Below are 18,541 nucleotides of genomic sequence, written 5' to 3' on the forward strand. Positions count from 1 at the left end.
GAGGAAAAGGACAACTATCTGAAATGGGTCAGCCAAGAGAGTTTACTAAAGGAATCAAGTTGCCATTTTTAACCCTCTGTACTTTTTAATTAAGAGATATAATGTTTGTTGCAATGTAATAGTATCAGACCAGGTCTAACCATCTCTGTTAGCCTGGATTCAGACATCCACAGCAACAAAATCCAAGGATGCAAAACATTTTTAGAATCTTAGTGATAACAAAGTTAACAATAAATGAAAGCTAAACTATACTCTGAATGGCACAGTGTCTAGACACTGAAGCTATGGCTAATCAGGTATCTCATCAGATCATAAAAAACAAGGCAATTAGCAGGCAGCTTTTAACCTGGTATCTGTTGCATGTTTTTCATCAAACTGTTTAATGCGACAGGAGAGAAGGCAAGCCCCCCTGTCACATCTCAATCGAGGCTGAAAATGTTTTCCAAGCAAATTTGGGAGGCAGCCAACACAAAGGGGACAGGCGCTGAGCAAGCATGCACAAACATGCAAACACAGGCCACCCAGTGCCACCTGTGTGGCTTTGGCTTCAGAAGGTGGAGAAACTGAGAGGAAACCTAATGTAAGATGAGATTTATCTTTGTGAAGAACTGTTTTGAAGAATATCTTATTTTGGTATTGGTTGGATGTTTTACATGATTTGATTAATGGTTCATGATTTGATAAATATATTCTTTGTATATGTATGTAAATTAAGGAACTATATCACACTATGAAGCTTGTCTGTAGTGTCTAGGATATTTTAGATTGGGTGTATTTAATTAAGTAATAGTTAACATTAACATACATCAACGTTACACTAACAATTTGCCCTCACTGTTAAAAGCCATGCATGGGAGGGGGATGGGAGGAGGGCCGGTCGTAAAGTAGAGAGGACAGGATGGCTCATTGGCCTGCCCAGCCCGGTCAACAGTTGGATAGTTTGCACGTAGATATTAGGTCACTGTTGGAAGCCAGAAGAGTGCAGGGGATGAAAAGTGGATGCCAGTGGTGACAACATTGACTCAGCTGACTGGAGCTTAGTGACTGCCTGTTTGAATGAACTGAATGGCCATAGCAAACGAGGGAGGGACTGTTCCCCTTTCAGTTAGTCACACCATAATTGCTAAGCCAAATGTAACGGAAAATCCATTTGATGGATGCTTACTTTTAAAGAGGAATAATACAGGCATTATACTGCATGTATTTCAATACAGTACATGTGCTATCATGCTGTAGAGGGTATGTTGTAATAGTTATGTCCAGATTGGAAAGAGCATGAATGGGGAAATGGAGTTGACACTTTGCCAAAAAACAACAGTAGTTATTAACAGCTTTAGTATGGAAATCTATGATGGCCTGTTATGTCCAGTGGCACTTTTTGGGATTTAAAGTTAGAAAATCCCCTAAAATTTTAGTTTTAGTTTGTCCTCTAGAATATTTTTGAAATGGTGGAAAAGCCTCAGCAACCAAATTTAGACAGTGTGACCTAAAAAGTCTCACAGTATGGAAGATGAGAGCTGCCATGGTTGCAGAGTTTTGGCTAGGTAATCAATAAAAAAAAAAAAAAAAAAAAAACACAACAGCCATTCCAGCTGCTCTCAGCTTCCACACTCTGAAACTTTCAGGGTACGACTGTCTAAATTTGTTTTTTGAGGCAAATAAAGGTTAGCTTCTGAATCAGAGACTTATAATAATTTGAATTAATTAAGGAACTCAACAAGAATAGATAGATGTATGTAGCATGTTTTAGGTTCCTTACCGTCATGACATTGTTCAGAGTGAATCCAGAGTTCTCTGTACCAAGTTCAGCGAGTAGCTTCTCTAGCAGCTCGGCCCGACTCTGAGCCAGACGGGAAGGGAAGTTGGATTTGATGGGCTTCACTAGTTCCCCAGGGATTACCTGTAGGGTGCGCACATCCTTCAAAACAGCAATTTCCTAAATGGGAAACATGGGATAAACAATGACTTGCTGTAAATGTCTTTATAGACTTACAGTATGCACCTTTAAATTAAGTAATACTTGTGCTGTAAGTCACTGACAAATCATATCTGTGTGATGCTACACGTGGTGATTTGTCATTCAACACATCTGGCAGAGAGACAAGTCATGACAGAAAATACAAGTGTACAATAAAAGTAAGGCAGAAGAAGGTTCTTGGAAAATCTTCTCTCAGCTGTTTGGCATTTTAACCTCATCAGGTGAGTGGAATGTATGTCGGAAATATGTGACACGCATGATACAACACAGCTTTTGAGAAACAAAAACAAACATAAAATTTGTCAGTGACATACAACAAGGCATTCAGTCATTGCTCTAATGGAGCTCTGAACAGATCCAGAAAGGCCAGGCGATGAAATCAGAGGGCTGAGAGTCATTGGACGGGCCTGCATGACTGTGACCTAAATTGATCTGTTTGAAACAGCAGCTACTGTTGCTCATAAAGACTTCCTCCCTTTTTCACTCAACACACAAACATACACACACCCATGCATGAGCACACTGCAAAGAATTCTACCCAGCACACATGTTCATGTAGAGTTACACATCTGCTTCACTTACTGTACATCACCACTCAATCCACCATCCCAGTAACATTTTATGGTCTCAGCCATCAGAACATATAAAAGGGCTGCCCTCCACTACAGTACACAAATGACAAACACCCCATCTCCTTTACTGAACCCGCACTAATGTCTCGGCTGTAATTAAAGGCTACAAGCAGGCAGTCGAAACAGCTCGGTGTGACTACAACATGATAATCTACCAAGCTGATTGCATAAAGTAACATAAGTTGCAAATGGATACAAACAGATGCATATCTTTATGAATGGAGATAAGGAGAAAGGGAGAGGGGTCTGGTGGAAAATAACAGAGAGTATGGGAGATCCTGGAAAGTTTGGACATCAGTCATCTGCTTTTTTTTAGGTGAATAAACACCAACTGTAAAAACTTGAAATTTTGCTTCAGGCTCAGTCTGAACACACCAGAAAAATATTAGTTGCATCTAACAGCTAAAAAGACAGATGTTCACCAGCTAGTTCCTAACTTTGTCTCTCTGCTGTTCAGTGCTGGGCAGGAAGCATTTTCTATAAAAATCTTAATGAGAGCTGAATTTGCAATGCAAAACCAAACCAATGAGCTAAAAGAGGCTAAAACACTGGCTAACTTCAGAAGAGGGTAATCATTATCTAAGAATTTTCAGTACAAGTACAAGTTTCACATTACATATAGTTTTCACATTGACATTTTATCCAACATTAAAAAATATAAATATATTGAATAGTGCACTTTTCAAGAAAGATTGGAAACTAAGAAAGAAAATAAATGATAATGAACATAACATCAAATTGGGTTTTATAACACAAATATGATGTATAATGCACCATTATTCAATGTATTCAATCTTTTACCAGACCTGTGATTTTTCAAACACATACACTGTATTTATATGGACCGTTTTATTAAACTAATAGAATAGAAATGATTTGAATGATTAGCAGAGTAAAGATTTCCCATGTAAACAGCTTGATCTGAATAAACTAGTTCATTCTGTTTCAAAGTACTAGTTCTAGAAAGACATTTGGTCAAGTGAACATTTTTACAATCCTTTTTACACACATGTTCATGTAGAGTTACACATCTGCTTCACTTACTGTACATCACCACTCAATCCACCATCCCAGTAACATTTTATGGTCTCAGCCATCAGAACATATAAAAGGGCTGCCCTCCACTACAGTACACAAATGACAAACACCCCATCTCCTTTACTGAGCCCGCACTAATGTCTCGGCTGTAATTAAAGGCTACAAGCAGGCAGTCGAAACAGCTCGGTGTGACTACAACATGGGGCTTGTTTGAATGCTGCATATTAAGAAACATGACTTATAACATTTCAAGTTCCTTCTTAAAATGCAAAAATCATCTCTGACATACACACTAGTATCTACACACTGTATGTAATTACAATATATTAAATAGAGTTTACAGATGCTATAATGTGTGATATGTATGGACACAACCTATAAAATTGGCTAACCCAAAGGAGAAGACAAATCATGCTTGAAAATGTTGTATTTACAGCTTCATGAATTGCTTTTTTGGCCACAACGGGCAGTGAAACAATTAAATGCAACATGTGATGAATTCATTGTTGTGTTCAGATTATGAGCGTCCCAGTGATAAAGGGTTAGGGTACCTGGTTCTATCTGGCCAGTGATTTTTGTTGCATGTCGTCCCCCCCTCTCTCCCAACATTTCATGACTGCCTTTTAATGATAATCTACCAAGCTGATTGCATAAAGTAACATAAGATGCAAATGGATACAAACAGATGCATATCTTTATGAATGGAGATAAGGTGAAAGGGAGAGGGGTCTGGTGGAAAATAACAGAGTATGGGAGATCCTGGAAAGTTTGGACATCAGTCATCTGCTTTTTTTTAGGTGAATAAACACCAACTGTAAAAACTTGAAATTTTGCTTCAGGCTCAGTCTGAACACACCAGAAAAATATTAGTTGCATCTAACAGCTAAAAAGACAGATGTTCACCAGCTAGTTCCTAACTTTGTCTCTCTGCTGTTCAGTGCTGGGCAGGAAGCATTTTTCTATAAAAAGCTTAATGAGAGCTGAATTTGCAATGCAAAATCAAACCAATGAGCTAAAAGAGGCTAAAACACTGGCTAACTTCAGAAGAGGGTAATCATTATCTAAGAATTTTCAGTACAAGTACAAGTTTCACATTACATATAGTTTTCACATTGACATTTTATCCAACATTAAAAAACATAAATATATTGAATAGTGCACTTTTCAAGAAAGATTGGAAACTAAGAAAGAAAATAAATGATAATGAACATAACATCAAATTGGGTTTTATAACACAAATATGATGTATAATGCACCATTATTCAATGTATTCAATCTTTTACCAGACCTGTGATAGTTTCAAACACATACACTGTATTTATATGGACCGTTTTATTAAACTAATAGAATAGAAATGATTTGAATGATTAGCAGAGTAAAGATTTCTCATGTAAACAGCTTGACTTGAATAAATTAGTTCATTCTGTTTCAAAGTACTAATTCTAGAAAGACATTTGGTCAAGTGAACATTTTTACAATCCTGAATTCAGTCCTCTTTCTGCACATGTTCACCCAAATGAGCTCAGCATCTGCAAAGAGATGCACAAGTTTCTGTTTCACTGTTAGGAAATAACTTTCATTTTTTTGAGTGTTGTGTCTTCCTCGTGAGTGCCATGTAATTTCCAAGAGGTTGCGTCGTATATTCCGATGAAACTGTTGACCAGCAATACAGAGATAGACCAATAAAAGTACCACATGCACACACAGGTAATCTTTTCCAAAGTTTACCTTTGGTGGAAAGTTAGATTGAGTGTTGCACAAGTTTGAGCTGTTTCTTCTGTTTGCTTACTGTGGGGCATGAAAGTAAGACACCTTTCCGATCACTGTTTTAAATGTGTGGTTACTGACCATCAGAATGATTTAATGTGGAAGAAACAAAACATGCTCCATTTTACTGAAGCAACTGTCTGCTTACACATACAAAAACACAGTTAAGCATACAAAACAGTTTTTTCTACTGTTACTATTATTCATACCAATGACACTCTACTGACATCAAGATTATTTGTATATTTACTTATATCCTCAGGATACCATAAATCAATTAACTGATTAATTGATTGGCAGAAAATAAATAAATGTTATGATTAATTAAAAAAGTGCATTTGCTGGTCCCTGCATACTGAATGTGAGGCTTTGCTGATTTTCTGTTTCCTATCAACATAAATTGAATTACTTTGTGTTTTGGACAGGTTTTTTTGGATATTGTGATTGGAATTCTTCATCATTCCCTGACAGTTTACAGACTTAACAAATAAACAATTTTATATATTTGAAAACATAGCTAACAGGATGATCAATAATTCAAATAGTCTTTAGTTGTGTCCCTAACCTTGACTTCATAAATTGGGGTAGGGTTAGAGTAAACGCTAAAGAACAACTAAGCTTTTCTACCATTTTTATTTTCTTGCAGCTTATCATTATGTTTAAATAATGGCACGGTTTATTGTTTCCATACATCAAGGACACACTATATGATCTAATGATGTAATTTAAAAGTGTGTTAATTTTCTAATTTCTCATTTTCTAATGCAGGGACACCTGCAGATGGAAGTTACAAACACTCTGTTCTACATTTCTGAGTGGTGTGTCTTTTTTGAGAGAACCATCTAGTTTCAGGAAATTGAACAGAGGGCTCGCCTTCTGTTAAACAACCCCAGTCACAGTATACTCTGATAAAGCTATTTCTTCAATCCATAAACACAGCGATAAAACAAAAATAGCACCAAGCACGTGCGGCTAACTTTTTCCCCATGTTTGCCTTTGGTGGAAAGTTGGATTACGTGTTGCATACACTGGAGCTGTTCTATCTTATCTCATTGTGTGGCGTAAAAATGCGGCAACTTTCCAATCATTGTATCAAACCTCAGCCATTTTCTATTATCTTTCCTCTATGCCTATGAATTGAGAGGGTATATGTTCATATACTGCATACTGTTTGCTACAGTGATCACATTTAAGTACATTTACTATGCATTTATTATATAATATTTTAACTATACCACAGACATTACTACTCACCGGTACAAGAAAGCAAACAGAAAACATTTTTATAAAGAAATCTATATATAGATACAGCATATGCTGGATAACACTGGCTTGAGAGGAGAATTGTTTACTGGGTAATGGAGGACAGAAATTTCTTTTCAGAAATCCATCCTCTTGAAAATCCATTGTAGTTGTATTGGTTTGGTTGCCAATGTGCTTGGGTTTGCGGTCCTGGTATGTGTTCCACCCTTGAGAGTCTTGCATTGGCCCGCCTCATGGGATAGGGAGGTCCCTTTTGTGTTTGTTACAAGATGATGTTGGTATGTGTAGAAATTAGACTGTCCTCCCAAAAAAAGGACACAATAGGTTGTATTGTAAGTCGCCCAAAAACGACATATAATTGCATTTGAGTGACCAATACCATCTAGTGGCTCTAGTAACTATGACCCGGAGCAGTGGTGCAGTTCAGATAACATGTATATAAGTTGACTAATTTCCTCATTTGGAGGTGTTGGGTTGGGTGGATGGCATAGCCCAACAGTGGATTTTGCCAAAGGAAACTGCCATTTCCAGCTGCGAGTGTCACATTTCCAACCGCAAGTCAGGACAGTTTTTTAAAAAACGTGACTGTGATAGTCCCCTCACCTTAACTTTGTGGTTATTATAGTAGCCACGATGATGAAGGTCGCCTAACTTTAAGGAAGCACTAACTTTAACCCACACCACGTGTTTCTCTAACCTTAACAAAGTGATCATTTTAATCCAAACCACGACCCTTCCCTAAACCTAACCAGACCTTAACCACAGTGCTGTCACATCATAAAACATCATTATTTTTAGCAGTGATTTGTAACAGTTTTAGAAAGCACAGACAAATGGTGTCGTCCTATCAATTACTGCCGACTGGGGCGATAAGAAAATGCTCCTATGTGAGTCACATGGTCAAACAACTTATTTGGTTGTCTAATTTGGAGGACTTGTTTGTCAAACTTGAGATATAATAACCATAAACAATGATGATCATCATCAAGGACTTCAGGAGCCTCTGCAGTACATTTTACACTGTATGCCAACAAGACTGCTTTGGTGAGAAATCTGCTAGCTTGCTTTGCGGGATGCTGATTTTCCAACAAAATCAGACTAAAGCTTTCACAGTTTTACACAAGCAAAGATGGTAAAGGGAGTGAAGGTGGATGGACACATTTATTGCAAAATCATTGTCTCTTCAGTCAAAGCTAAGCTGCTATGGAGGCAGAGGGAAAATCTGTGGTTTAACTCCAGCTGTAATTCTAATGCTGGTGTCAAATTTTCAGTCTAGTGTGTTACAATACCTGTATGAAGGCAGTGGCCGTAACCCGGAGGCGGCTGGCTGGGTCTCCGGTTCTGGCCAGCAGGTTGGGCCAAGTTTGCTCCAAGCAGTAGGTCACCTCAGCCCTGCCCAGACCCAGACCTGGGATCAGCTGGCTCAGCAGGAGCCGCAGCAGCTTCAAGGAGGCCTGGAAGACCTACATACAGAGCCAGTGGACGTTAAGCTAAACACTCGGTGGACTTTCCAAGAAAAGCTAGCACAAGGGTGACATCAATTAGCAGAGAGGCTAGACTTGGCAATTTGTAGTTTGAGTTTTTTTATATATACTCGCTAACAAGCTAACCAGACATATCCACCAGACAGTGAAGTGCCAAATAACATATTTCTTACAGGTAAATTGAATAACTAGTTCATTATCAATATTTATGGAGTTTTGTGTACACCAAGTAGATTTAGACTGGAAAGGACATAATACAAACACCCTCAGCTACATTTACACCCAGGATGAAATTAAATGACAGGCTGCTCAGACCACTGAGTTGCCAGAGAAGGGTTTTTTAAACATGACCAAAACTGAGGCACACTTGTGGATCAGAAAATTAACCAGTCAACATCTTAATGGAGTATTCTGTGTATAAATGTGGCTAGGAAAATAAATCACTAGAATTATTGCGGCACTACTCTTTTCATTACTATACAAGCTGTAGATGGTTTCCAGAGAGGGGTTACAAGGCCATCCTTGTCAAAACTGTTTGTTCAAGGAAGCCAGCTCTGGGAGAGAGTACTGGGGTTGCATATGGTACAGGGGAAACATTGTTAAGTGTGTGCATGTGTGTGTGCTTATGCTTTAATAACATGAACATTAGTTCTGTTTGTAACAGGAATCCAGAGAACATGATGAAGAGTTTGACAGTGACAAAGTAAATATATATCCATAACGGTTTCATTGGGCTGCTTTACAGGCAGCAGCCTCTGTTCAATTAACCTGAACATTCACAGCATTCAAGACAAATGCCTTCTGAGGAAATGACTCACGGATGACACTTTATCCAGGAGGGCCCTCTTGACCAGGAAAACTGCAGCTCTTATCATGTTTCTCAGCTCCTCTTTGGGAGTGGTGGATGATACCTGCAAAAGCCTCTTGTGCACAGCCAGAAGTGCATCCTCTCTGTAGGACCAGGTTTTGGAATATGCCCTAGCTATCTGGAAAACAAAAGAGGGCAAAAGAATAGCCAAGGAGGGGGAAATATATCACAAATATATTATTAGTTATGTAGATATTACCTCAGATGTGGAGAGAGGTTTGTATATACACTGTGTAACATATATAGGTCATAAATTACACACCCATACAGAATATCCACTGATATGTGTTTATTAACATTAAAGATGTTTGATAAGAAATCATTTAAGCAGTTCAATTCAATATTTTATATTATCAATGATATACGTGACTATGTGTAGTATGAAAGGTGTCACTCGTACTGTCAGACCCACAGAGATTACCCATCTCTGCAGTTCTCCTCAGTGCAATGGAGCCTTTTATCCACTGTTAGCTGACTGCTTTGGTTTCCCAGCCCACAAATTCCACTCTCAGCAACCCGGTTTGCAGCAGCTGCAGGCTACTGTCAGCAAAAAAAGCTCTGATAAATCCTACTATAAGCCACCTGCCCAGCATTCATGGAAAAAACACGATGAAGTTATCTGAAGAAACTAGCTGAACATCTCGCAGCTAAAGAGCCAGATATGTTTCTCAGGAGTTGGTGGACACGAAAAAAAAACAAAAATGCGTACATCCGCTCTAATAATGTCAAATGTTATGTTTCCAGCTTGTTCTTCCGAATATCAATCAATAATCAAATTAAATCAATAAATGCAAACAACCTACTGTTTCTAAATTACCTCAAACACAACATTGGTATTCAATACTGTGACTTCTTATTAGTTATCTGCTGACATACACATCTATACAAATATATCTGTGATAGCTAAAACAGGGCAATAACATCCAGTTACAGTACATAATACAAATGATCCTGAAGAAACACTAAAAAGTATTTGTTGGAAAAATCCAAGAGAAAATAAAACCCTTAGTTAGCTTAGGTAGTCATGTTTTTCACCTTTACTTTTTCTTACCAGGTTTTCTCCATAAATCTCTATGGGAAGGCCAGCCTCTCTCTGGGCCTTCTCCGTCAGGGGCTCTGGCTCTCCGCTCATCTCAGGGCTAGGTGGACTCTTTTGGATGTCAGGTTGGGGGGAGTGCCCTATTTCAGGGCTCTGAATGGCCTCCACTGGCCAGTCTTTCCTCTGAAGGGCTGGCAGTGGCCTCTCATCATAAGGCACACTGATAACCTGACAACGCAAGACAACAATGTGGAATTTAAAAACTTAAAATATAATTATTTTTTGAGATATAATATTTACAAAAAGTATATACAAAAGAATTTTTTTTTGTTTTGTTTTTGTTGCCACAGTGTTTTGATTTATATGTATATTTCAGTATAAAAAAACTAGAAGAGGGCACTCGAGTGCAGATTTCCGCCAGATGTGTACAGTCAAGATGGCAGCAAACATAACAAAACAGGCATTTATTAATATTGTATCGTGCTGAACTTAAGTGGATGATGACATATCAGGTATGGAATTAATCTGCAGATGCTCCAGTTAAAGATGAGACCAAACTTTTTTATGGATGTCAGTTTTTGAGCCATGACAAAGGCCAAAATGTGGCCTGCGGCAGACTAAGTATGCCTTGTTTTTAGCCTTGCCGACTGCTGGAAGTGCCATGCTATGTTGTAACGCATACTGTAAACTGGCGAGGACTGCTGAAAAGACCTAAGTCTAAGCTTTACGATGGGCTCATAAGGAATCTTATCAATATTTATTTAAATTCACAACACAATCCGCTCTCAAGGTACCGAAATTTGGCACTGATTGATCTAAAATGGAAACAAGGCATGATTGGTTGTTTCTAGCGGAAACAAGATTCCAAACTGAAGCAGTTGTTGATCACTTCCGGCCCCTACTGACCGGTTACGAGGAGTGAGGAGACAGCAGTCAATGGCAGTATGAAACAGAGCAGTCAATGGCATTATGAAATAGTTTTTTTCAAAAAATTGTCACCGCAACCATGAGAGGTCCTTGAGCATACAGTCATAAATGTGCACAACAATTATTTGGCTGATGGGTCCAGTAGCATGTGGGATTAGCTGCAAACAGATACACACATGGACACACACACACGACCAAATGCATGATCCCCTCCAGGCATACGCCTGGCAGAGATAATAATACATTTTCAGGAGATTTCTCGGTTCAAAGGCTCTGAGAAAACTGATCTACAATTTCAAGCCTGAAAAGGATGTCCATCCTTTTAAAAAATTTATCACCTCTACCCTTATTCTTTTGACTCACTCTCACTAGTATTTGATCACTGAATAGATCGCTCATTTAACATCATGATGACAATGAATGTTTGACCCCTTTCTATACAAACCCAAGCTCCATCCAGTCAGCACTGTCTCCAGTGCCCCTAAGCCAACTGGCACCTTCCTGCCTCGTACAAGGCTCAAAGCCCTGCCTTGAGGCCAGGTTGGCAGCCGCTGAAGTCAGCCAACTGTTGCACGCTTTTAATTAAATAGTGAAATTTAAACCTGTAGTGGGGCTGGTCTCAGTAGGTGGTGAGTAAAGCATAAAAGCCCCTGCTGGTCATAATCTCCCTGTGTGCTCCGTGTTCCAACACTACAGAGGCTTAAGCCAGGAGACAAGTTTCCCAAGGTGCCACAGTGTGGTAGATTATTTTTAGTCATGCTAGGTATGACAATGTCGGCCCATCAGTCTGTCCATTGGTCAGTTCATTGGACAGACGGTTGGTCAGTCCACAACTTTGGTCCTGACTGAAATATATTAACAACTATTCAATGGATTCAGATCAAATTTGGTACATACATGCATGGTCCCCAGAGGATGAATCCTACTGGCTAGACCTGATGACAGCCAGACATTTCCTCTAGTGCCACCATTATGTTAACATTTTTCTTCTTTAATGAAACATTTCAACAACTAATGGATGGATTGCCATGAAATTTGGTACAGATATTTATGGTGTCCTGCAATGAATCCTAACGACTGACTGACTGTTTCCTGTAGTGACACATTTGTGTTTTTTAGTGAAAGGTCTCAGTGATGGGTTGCTGTGAAATTTGGCAATTCAACATCCCCGCAGGATGAACTGAAATCACTTTGAATTTCTGACTTTTTCTCTAGCACCACCATCAGGTCAAAGTTTATGACCAAATACCTGCAAAACTAATGACATTAGTCTCAGCCTTAATTTGTGTTTTGTGCTAATTAGCAAATGTTAGCGTGCTAACATGCTAAACTAAACACCTTACCATTTAGGTCAAAGCACTGCTGGGCCTGATTACAGCCTCACAGAGCCGCTAGCACTGGTTTGTCTTACTTTATCTGCTGGTATTGAACATGTTTCATTTTTCCATGTGAAGATGAGGTGTATCCACAATGCGTTGATGATTAAGCACAAGGTTTGATAAAGTGGCACTTACGTCTATCTTGGGTACAGTAGACTGGGTGCAGGGTGTGTTGGGTTGGCTCAGTTTGGCCTCAACAGTTTCTGTGTCTGACAGTTGGTTCTGAGGAGTGTAAGATTTCTTCCCCTTCCTCAGTGTGTCTGTAGTCACATGGGGCTTGGCGGGGACTGAATGGTGACCTGGAGACGGCAGAAGGGAGGGTGGATCCTGGGCTGAGGTTGAATCTGCTGCCCTCGTGATCTGGTGACAAGGTATAGGGACAAAATAAAAGCCAGTTTAGGCAGGATAAGTTATGGGTATGTCATGATTTTTCCCCATATTTCCCCTTTTAACACCAAGAAGTTTTTTGTCCACCTGCTGTTACTACACAGGTGAAGCATCGCCATCAATGGTTGGTGACTGACCATTGCCATGTCCAGCAGGTTGTGAACCTCCAGCTGTTGGTAGACGCTCCTCCGGTACTCCTCCATCTGCTCTTTCTTCTTCTTGGCAAGGTCATAGTCTTCCTTTTCGATGGCACATCGCTTCTCCACATCATATCGAGCCAAACGCTCCCCCACCTGGAAGAGCCCGGAAAAGGGAGAAGTGAAGACAGCCCTGCGGTGACACATTGAACATACATTGCACAGGTAAACAGGGCTATCATACGAGTCTACTCCTGGTCTTGAGTTCCTTGATGGTATTCTTCTTGACCTTGTGTTTTCTTAAGGGTTGTTCAAGTTTATTACAACTTGGATCCAATTTTCATACTTTTGGCTATCAGTGTTATTATTACTATCAGTAATAATAACACCTTACTCCCAAGTTCATTTCTGAGATTTGAGGGCGTGGTGATGTCATGAGGAAAGACATACGCACAGTCAGACGATCAAACGGGTTCTAAATAAACCCCCAGGTCAGCCAAACTTATTTTTAAAGAGAAAACAAAGCTGAATGCTACAAATATTACCCAAACTGTCCATCACCTCATTTCAGTGATGTCGCCGTGTTTCCAGATCTGAGTTATTACTTTGAGTAATTAAGTGAGTACAGTGTTGGTATAACCAACGGAAACAATGGCTAAAACTACAAAAATAATATCCGGGTTGAAATAAACCTGAATTATTATTTAAACCTAAGCAGAGCTGGTTTTGGGATTGACTTGGATATCACACAGGCAGCTCTGCCCTGCTCAATAATACAGGCCATACCCTGGTACAACACAACTGTTCGTGTGCCACATGGTGAATCATTAAGATTTACAAGCTGGAAATTTGACAAGAACTTCCAGTAACTCAGACACGTAATTTCTTTGTGAGGAAATTCCATTAAGCTGAATTAAGTTGCTAACCAGGCACCAAGCGACACAGTCTGAACAGCTACGCTTGGTGATTCTTTACTCTCTTTTGGACAAAACTAAGTGGTGCAATCCATACGGCAGCTGTTTCCCCAATTAATATTTTGGATTTCCAGCATGTAGTGCTTTTTTGAACTCTGGTCCCCAACTCTGTAAGCCCTTGCTCTTCCTTCAAGTGAAGTAAAGTGAGCTGTGTAAAGTGAAAGAAATACACCCAGCCAATGCTCTGCCTTCTGGCCTGTCTTTTCTCTATCATTTGTTTTCAGATATCGTGTAACACCATAAACTACTCTCTGACATCCTGAGGGTGCGATGACAAGGGATTTTCAGCATGACTACCTTGGCAACTGCTTTGTCTGTGATGCTAATATGCAATGCTAACAAGGTGCTAGTGTGTGTGTGTGTGTTATTTGGTTACAGGAAGGCTTGTGGTTGCAGGCAGAAGGAGAGACACCACCCGAGGACCATCACTGCAGCTGTCGAGCGTATTAAGTATTCATGGTCAGCATGGTAACAATGTATACAAAGGAGGTCAGTAACAGGAATCTGAACAATGTTTAACAACTACTGTTACAAACAGTGGTGAAATTACACTGGATGTCTGTAAAAACAAAAAAAAGAAAAAGAAAAAGAGGCCTCACAAAGTTGAGATTTGAAAAGTAAATACTGTCATCAGTAGCAGTTGCAAGGAGTGTATGATGATATCTGGACCTGAATTATTTCCTTACCACAATACAACATTTCTCACAAATTTTACAGCAAGTGGTAATATTTCCATTGTAGTTCACTGCACATGGTCTGCATGTGGACTTCATTAATTATAAATTGGTTTGAAATGCTGTTTCTCAAAATTCAAACTCCATTTTCCTCACACACATTACTTTTAGTAAAAAACTATGTAAAGCATGCATGTAAATGTGATGGTTGTTGCCACTCTATGCAGGATATAAACCATTAACAGACACTGATGACAGCCAGTTCGTATTTTAACTACAGGTAATTTAAAAATGTGCAATTGAAAGAGAGGAACAGGGAAGAAGTTCTGGTACCACCAGCTGTTATAAGCCAACAGAGAAAAAATGGTCTAGTCAAGAATAGAGTTTAATACTAGAAATTGGGATCTCAGTATTTTGCCGACAATTCTTGCCAAAATCTGTTGCCTTTTGGCAGTTACCTCGTGCTTTTGTGTGTCTGTGTGTTCACATACTACTTGTTTGTACTGAAACAAAGACGCATTCTCTGAACTTCATTAAAGCTACCATGCAACTGCTGTAGCAAAGTCCAACCTCAAAATGCTGCTACAGTAATATAACTGGATCAACTTTTCAGCTGCAGCTCTTCAGACTACTTTTCTTGTAAAAATGGCAGTTTACAGTCCAGCTGTGTGGGAAAATATTCTTTAGAGTAAGTGTGAATGAAGTGCAAAATCTGTAAAACAAAACTATTCTGGAAGGTCAAGTGGCTTAACCTCTTAACATCCACCAGGTTGCCGGCGACCCGCTTAAGCCAGTTGTAAGTGGTAGCATCACACAGTAATGAGTAAAAGCAATTGGCACAATTTGGCCAGTTGGAGATAACTGGAGAGGTTCGGGGACACCAGTGACACCACAAACTAAAAACTCCCTAGCTCCCATAAGGTTAGGCCTAGAGGTCTGGAATTTTATACAGGTTGACAAGCTGTAGAAGATATGTGGTGATTTGCATGGTTCTGGCATAAAACATGTCCTAATTATTGTTATTCAAATATGACTCATTATAAACGAGGACCAAAAACATTTTTTTGAGCCTTTTTTGAACTGATGTAGTTTTGTTTGTGTTTTAGCCACATGCTAAACAAACACATTTCCAGAAACTAGAAGATGTCAGGAGGTGATAATCTTAGCTTAGGTTAGTGTAATGACCGGGAGCACAGGGAAACAGTTTACCTGTCTCTGTCTAATGTTGTAGTCCAATCTGTCTACCAGCACCTCTAGAGCTCACTAATTACCACGTTTAACTTGTTTGTTTAATCCATACAAATAATTATGATCTCTGATTATTGTATTTAAGCACTTTTTTGTCTTTTGAAAGCCTTAAATATGAATTATTCCAAGACTTTTTCAGACCGTGAGTAACTCACAAAGACTCTAAAATGCTCTCACTGCTGTGAGAGCGCATCCTGGTATTTGTGGTGTATACTGGTCAACCAAGTGAGCAAATATTTGGTGTCAGTGTATTGTAGCCACTCAGTCTGCCTCACAGCAGCTACTGTACCTTTTGCAGGTCAGCTATGGCCTGCTTCAGGTTCTTAGCCTGCTCGTATTTCTCCTGGCGAACCATGTCCTGCTTTTTTTGGTCCAGGAGTCGGATGATATGGGCCACTTCAGGGTCCTGGTACATGTCGAAGGCCAGGTCATCCAAAGGAGATATCGACTCACATTTGCTGGGTGTGAGACAGGACACAAAGACAAAAAATGTTAGTTCCATTTCAAGAAGAAACATTTGAGACATGACATAAACTAAACATTGAAATGTTTCTTTCTATACAAAGACACCGTACTGTCAGGTCTGAGTGTGTTAGACTTATGAAACATGTTAAACACTGTGAAAAGAGAATAGCTGATTTACTGATTCATTTGCCAGAATGGCAAAACAGAATACATGTGTCATTATCAGTTAAATGGGTTGGGTATTATGCAATTTCTGATCAAAGGGGAAAAACACTGACCAAACCCCCAAGGAGTGAGACCCTGAGGTGAACCGTCCCTTGGGGGTTGATATTTAAAAAAAAAAAAAAAAAAAAAAAAAAATCTATTTCGAAATGTGTTTTCCTCTTTGCACAGACCACCACCTGCATTGTCTTCCAATGCAAGTGACCCTGAATGCCTTATTGGTTGGCTTCCAGACTAAATGGCTTTGTTGAACAATGTTATTGTCACAACACAAAGAAACCAGGGTTCAATGGCCTAGCCTCACCCCATGAGGGTCGTGTCCAAGGCGGCTTCCAGCTGGGTACTGTTGAGGTAGTGTTCGATCAGCTGTTCTCTGCTTGGCTGGGGGTAAACAGATGGACAAATTACACACACATGCATATATACTCTTGTATTGCTGTGCTCAGGAGGACCTTCCACTGACCATTTTTTTCTACTTCCATCAGCTTTAAAGTGACCCTCAACTTCACCCCTTACCTTAGCTAACCTTAACACTGCCCTTTTCAAAAGTGAGGATCAGCCTGAATGACTTGGACGTTACAACGGCAGTAATACAAGTATGCTCTCTCACATTCACACACACACACACACACAAGTTCGATCATTAATCAGCACCTCAAGGCTAATGCCATATATGTACATTTGTCATCCACTGCATACGCTGTTATCACCTGAAGTGTTAACAAATCATTATGTAAACTGAAAACAGTATCCACTGGTGATATAGTTTACATAAGAGATAACATAGTCTTGCAGTATTTTGTGAGCACCAAATGCTGAAGCACAAACTTCCTGGTACAGCAGAGCATCACTTCACTTCACTGATGGCCAGTAATAAACAGGAACCAGAAAAAGGGCAGAAAGAAGCCAAATATGTTTTCATAAGTCAAAATTTCAGATAGTGGAACATTACTAGGATAAAATAAAAAATTTGGGAATGGTAGTAATGAATCATCATAAGGAATGATAAATTTAGCCTGAACCATTGGTTAACTGACGTAATATGTTACTAAGCCAGTGTTAATAAAGTGATGTGACAATATCATATTGTCTTCATTTGTCACTGACACAGATTAGATCTGATGTTTTTTGCTTTACAATGCCAACAAACTACGCTTGAATTGACTAAAGGTCACCATATACGTGTTTAAGAGTTAGTTCACACAAGTTAGGTTAGTTAAGTTAGTTAAGTTAGTTTGGCGGAAATCTCAGAGGCAGATATCTCAGAACCTGGACAAATGAAACCTAAACTATCTGCATGGCTGCATACCTCAGAGATAAGTGAGAAAATATGTTTCTTTTTTCCCCAGAATTTGCGTGAACCAACCCTTTAAAGCAGCACAAGCTTTCAGCCTGTATCCACACCACAGTGTCCCTCCACAGGACAAACATAACTCTCACCCATAGAACAGATAGAACAGAACAAGATCTAGCCAACCCTGCAGGCAGGATCACCGCTGCGCTCAGAGCCGGATTAGTGGAGCAACAATGCACGGCCTGTTCACTGGAATCTGTGCGAGTCTGTGTCCGTGTCTTTCTGTGTCTCTCTGTCTGTGTGTGTGTGTTTTAAGGTGCTCTCTCTACTCCAGGAGCTGTCCATCTGCAGGACTATCTGATTACACTGGCTAACTAAAGGCCTCCTGTGTGATTACATACTACCCTCCCCTTGTGTCTCATTACTACATTCCTGACACATATACACACACATACTCACCATTCAGGTAAACATGTGTGTATATACAGTACATAGAGTGTCTTAGGATCAATATCACACTTATGTAATATAGTGCAATGTGATATATCTGTTCTTATAAACTATATAATACAACAAACACTGCCTCAAAACTTACAGGTAAGTTGAGTAAGGTAAGTCTCAACAGATCTTTCTGTTGTTGAAGGCTATTGTACTGAATTTTGATCATACTGTGTAGGTTTTCTATATCTGTCCATCTCCAGCCATCTCCAAGTATTATAGTGATAAAACCTTGAAATAGTAATAAAATAACTGATGCTTCGAATC

The 18,541-nt window shown here is 39.4% G+C and overlaps 1 protein-coding gene across 3 annotated transcripts in view; it reads right to left on the reverse strand.

The window, feature by feature from the left end:
- cep104 (centrosomal protein 104) overlaps positions 1-18,541 on the reverse strand; it is a 35,717-nt gene that overhangs the window by 13,624 nt on the left and 3,552 nt on the right. For all 3 annotated transcript variants that reach the window (XM_067591621.1, XM_067591619.1, XM_067591620.1), the window contains exons 6-13: positions 16,787-16,863; positions 16,085-16,253; positions 12,900-13,055; positions 12,511-12,735; positions 10,082-10,297; positions 8,981-9,148; positions 7,968-8,141; positions 1,760-1,936 (exon numbers count right to left, since the gene is read on the reverse strand). In XM_067591621.1, coding sequence (XP_067447722.1) covers positions 1,760-1,936; positions 7,968-8,141; positions 8,981-9,148; positions 10,082-10,297; positions 12,511-12,735; positions 12,900-13,055; positions 16,085-16,253; positions 16,787-16,863 — 1,362 coding nt within the window. The remainder of the gene's footprint in view (positions 1-1,759; positions 1,937-7,967; positions 8,142-8,980; positions 9,149-10,081; positions 10,298-12,510; positions 12,736-12,899; positions 13,056-16,084; positions 16,254-16,786; positions 16,864-18,541) is intronic.

This window comes from Thunnus thynnus, chromosome 6, assembly GCF_963924715.1.
Source record: "Thunnus thynnus chromosome 6, fThuThy2.1, whole genome shotgun sequence".
Lineage (NCBI taxonomy): Eukaryota > Metazoa > Chordata > Actinopteri > Scombriformes > Scombridae > Thunnus > Thunnus thynnus.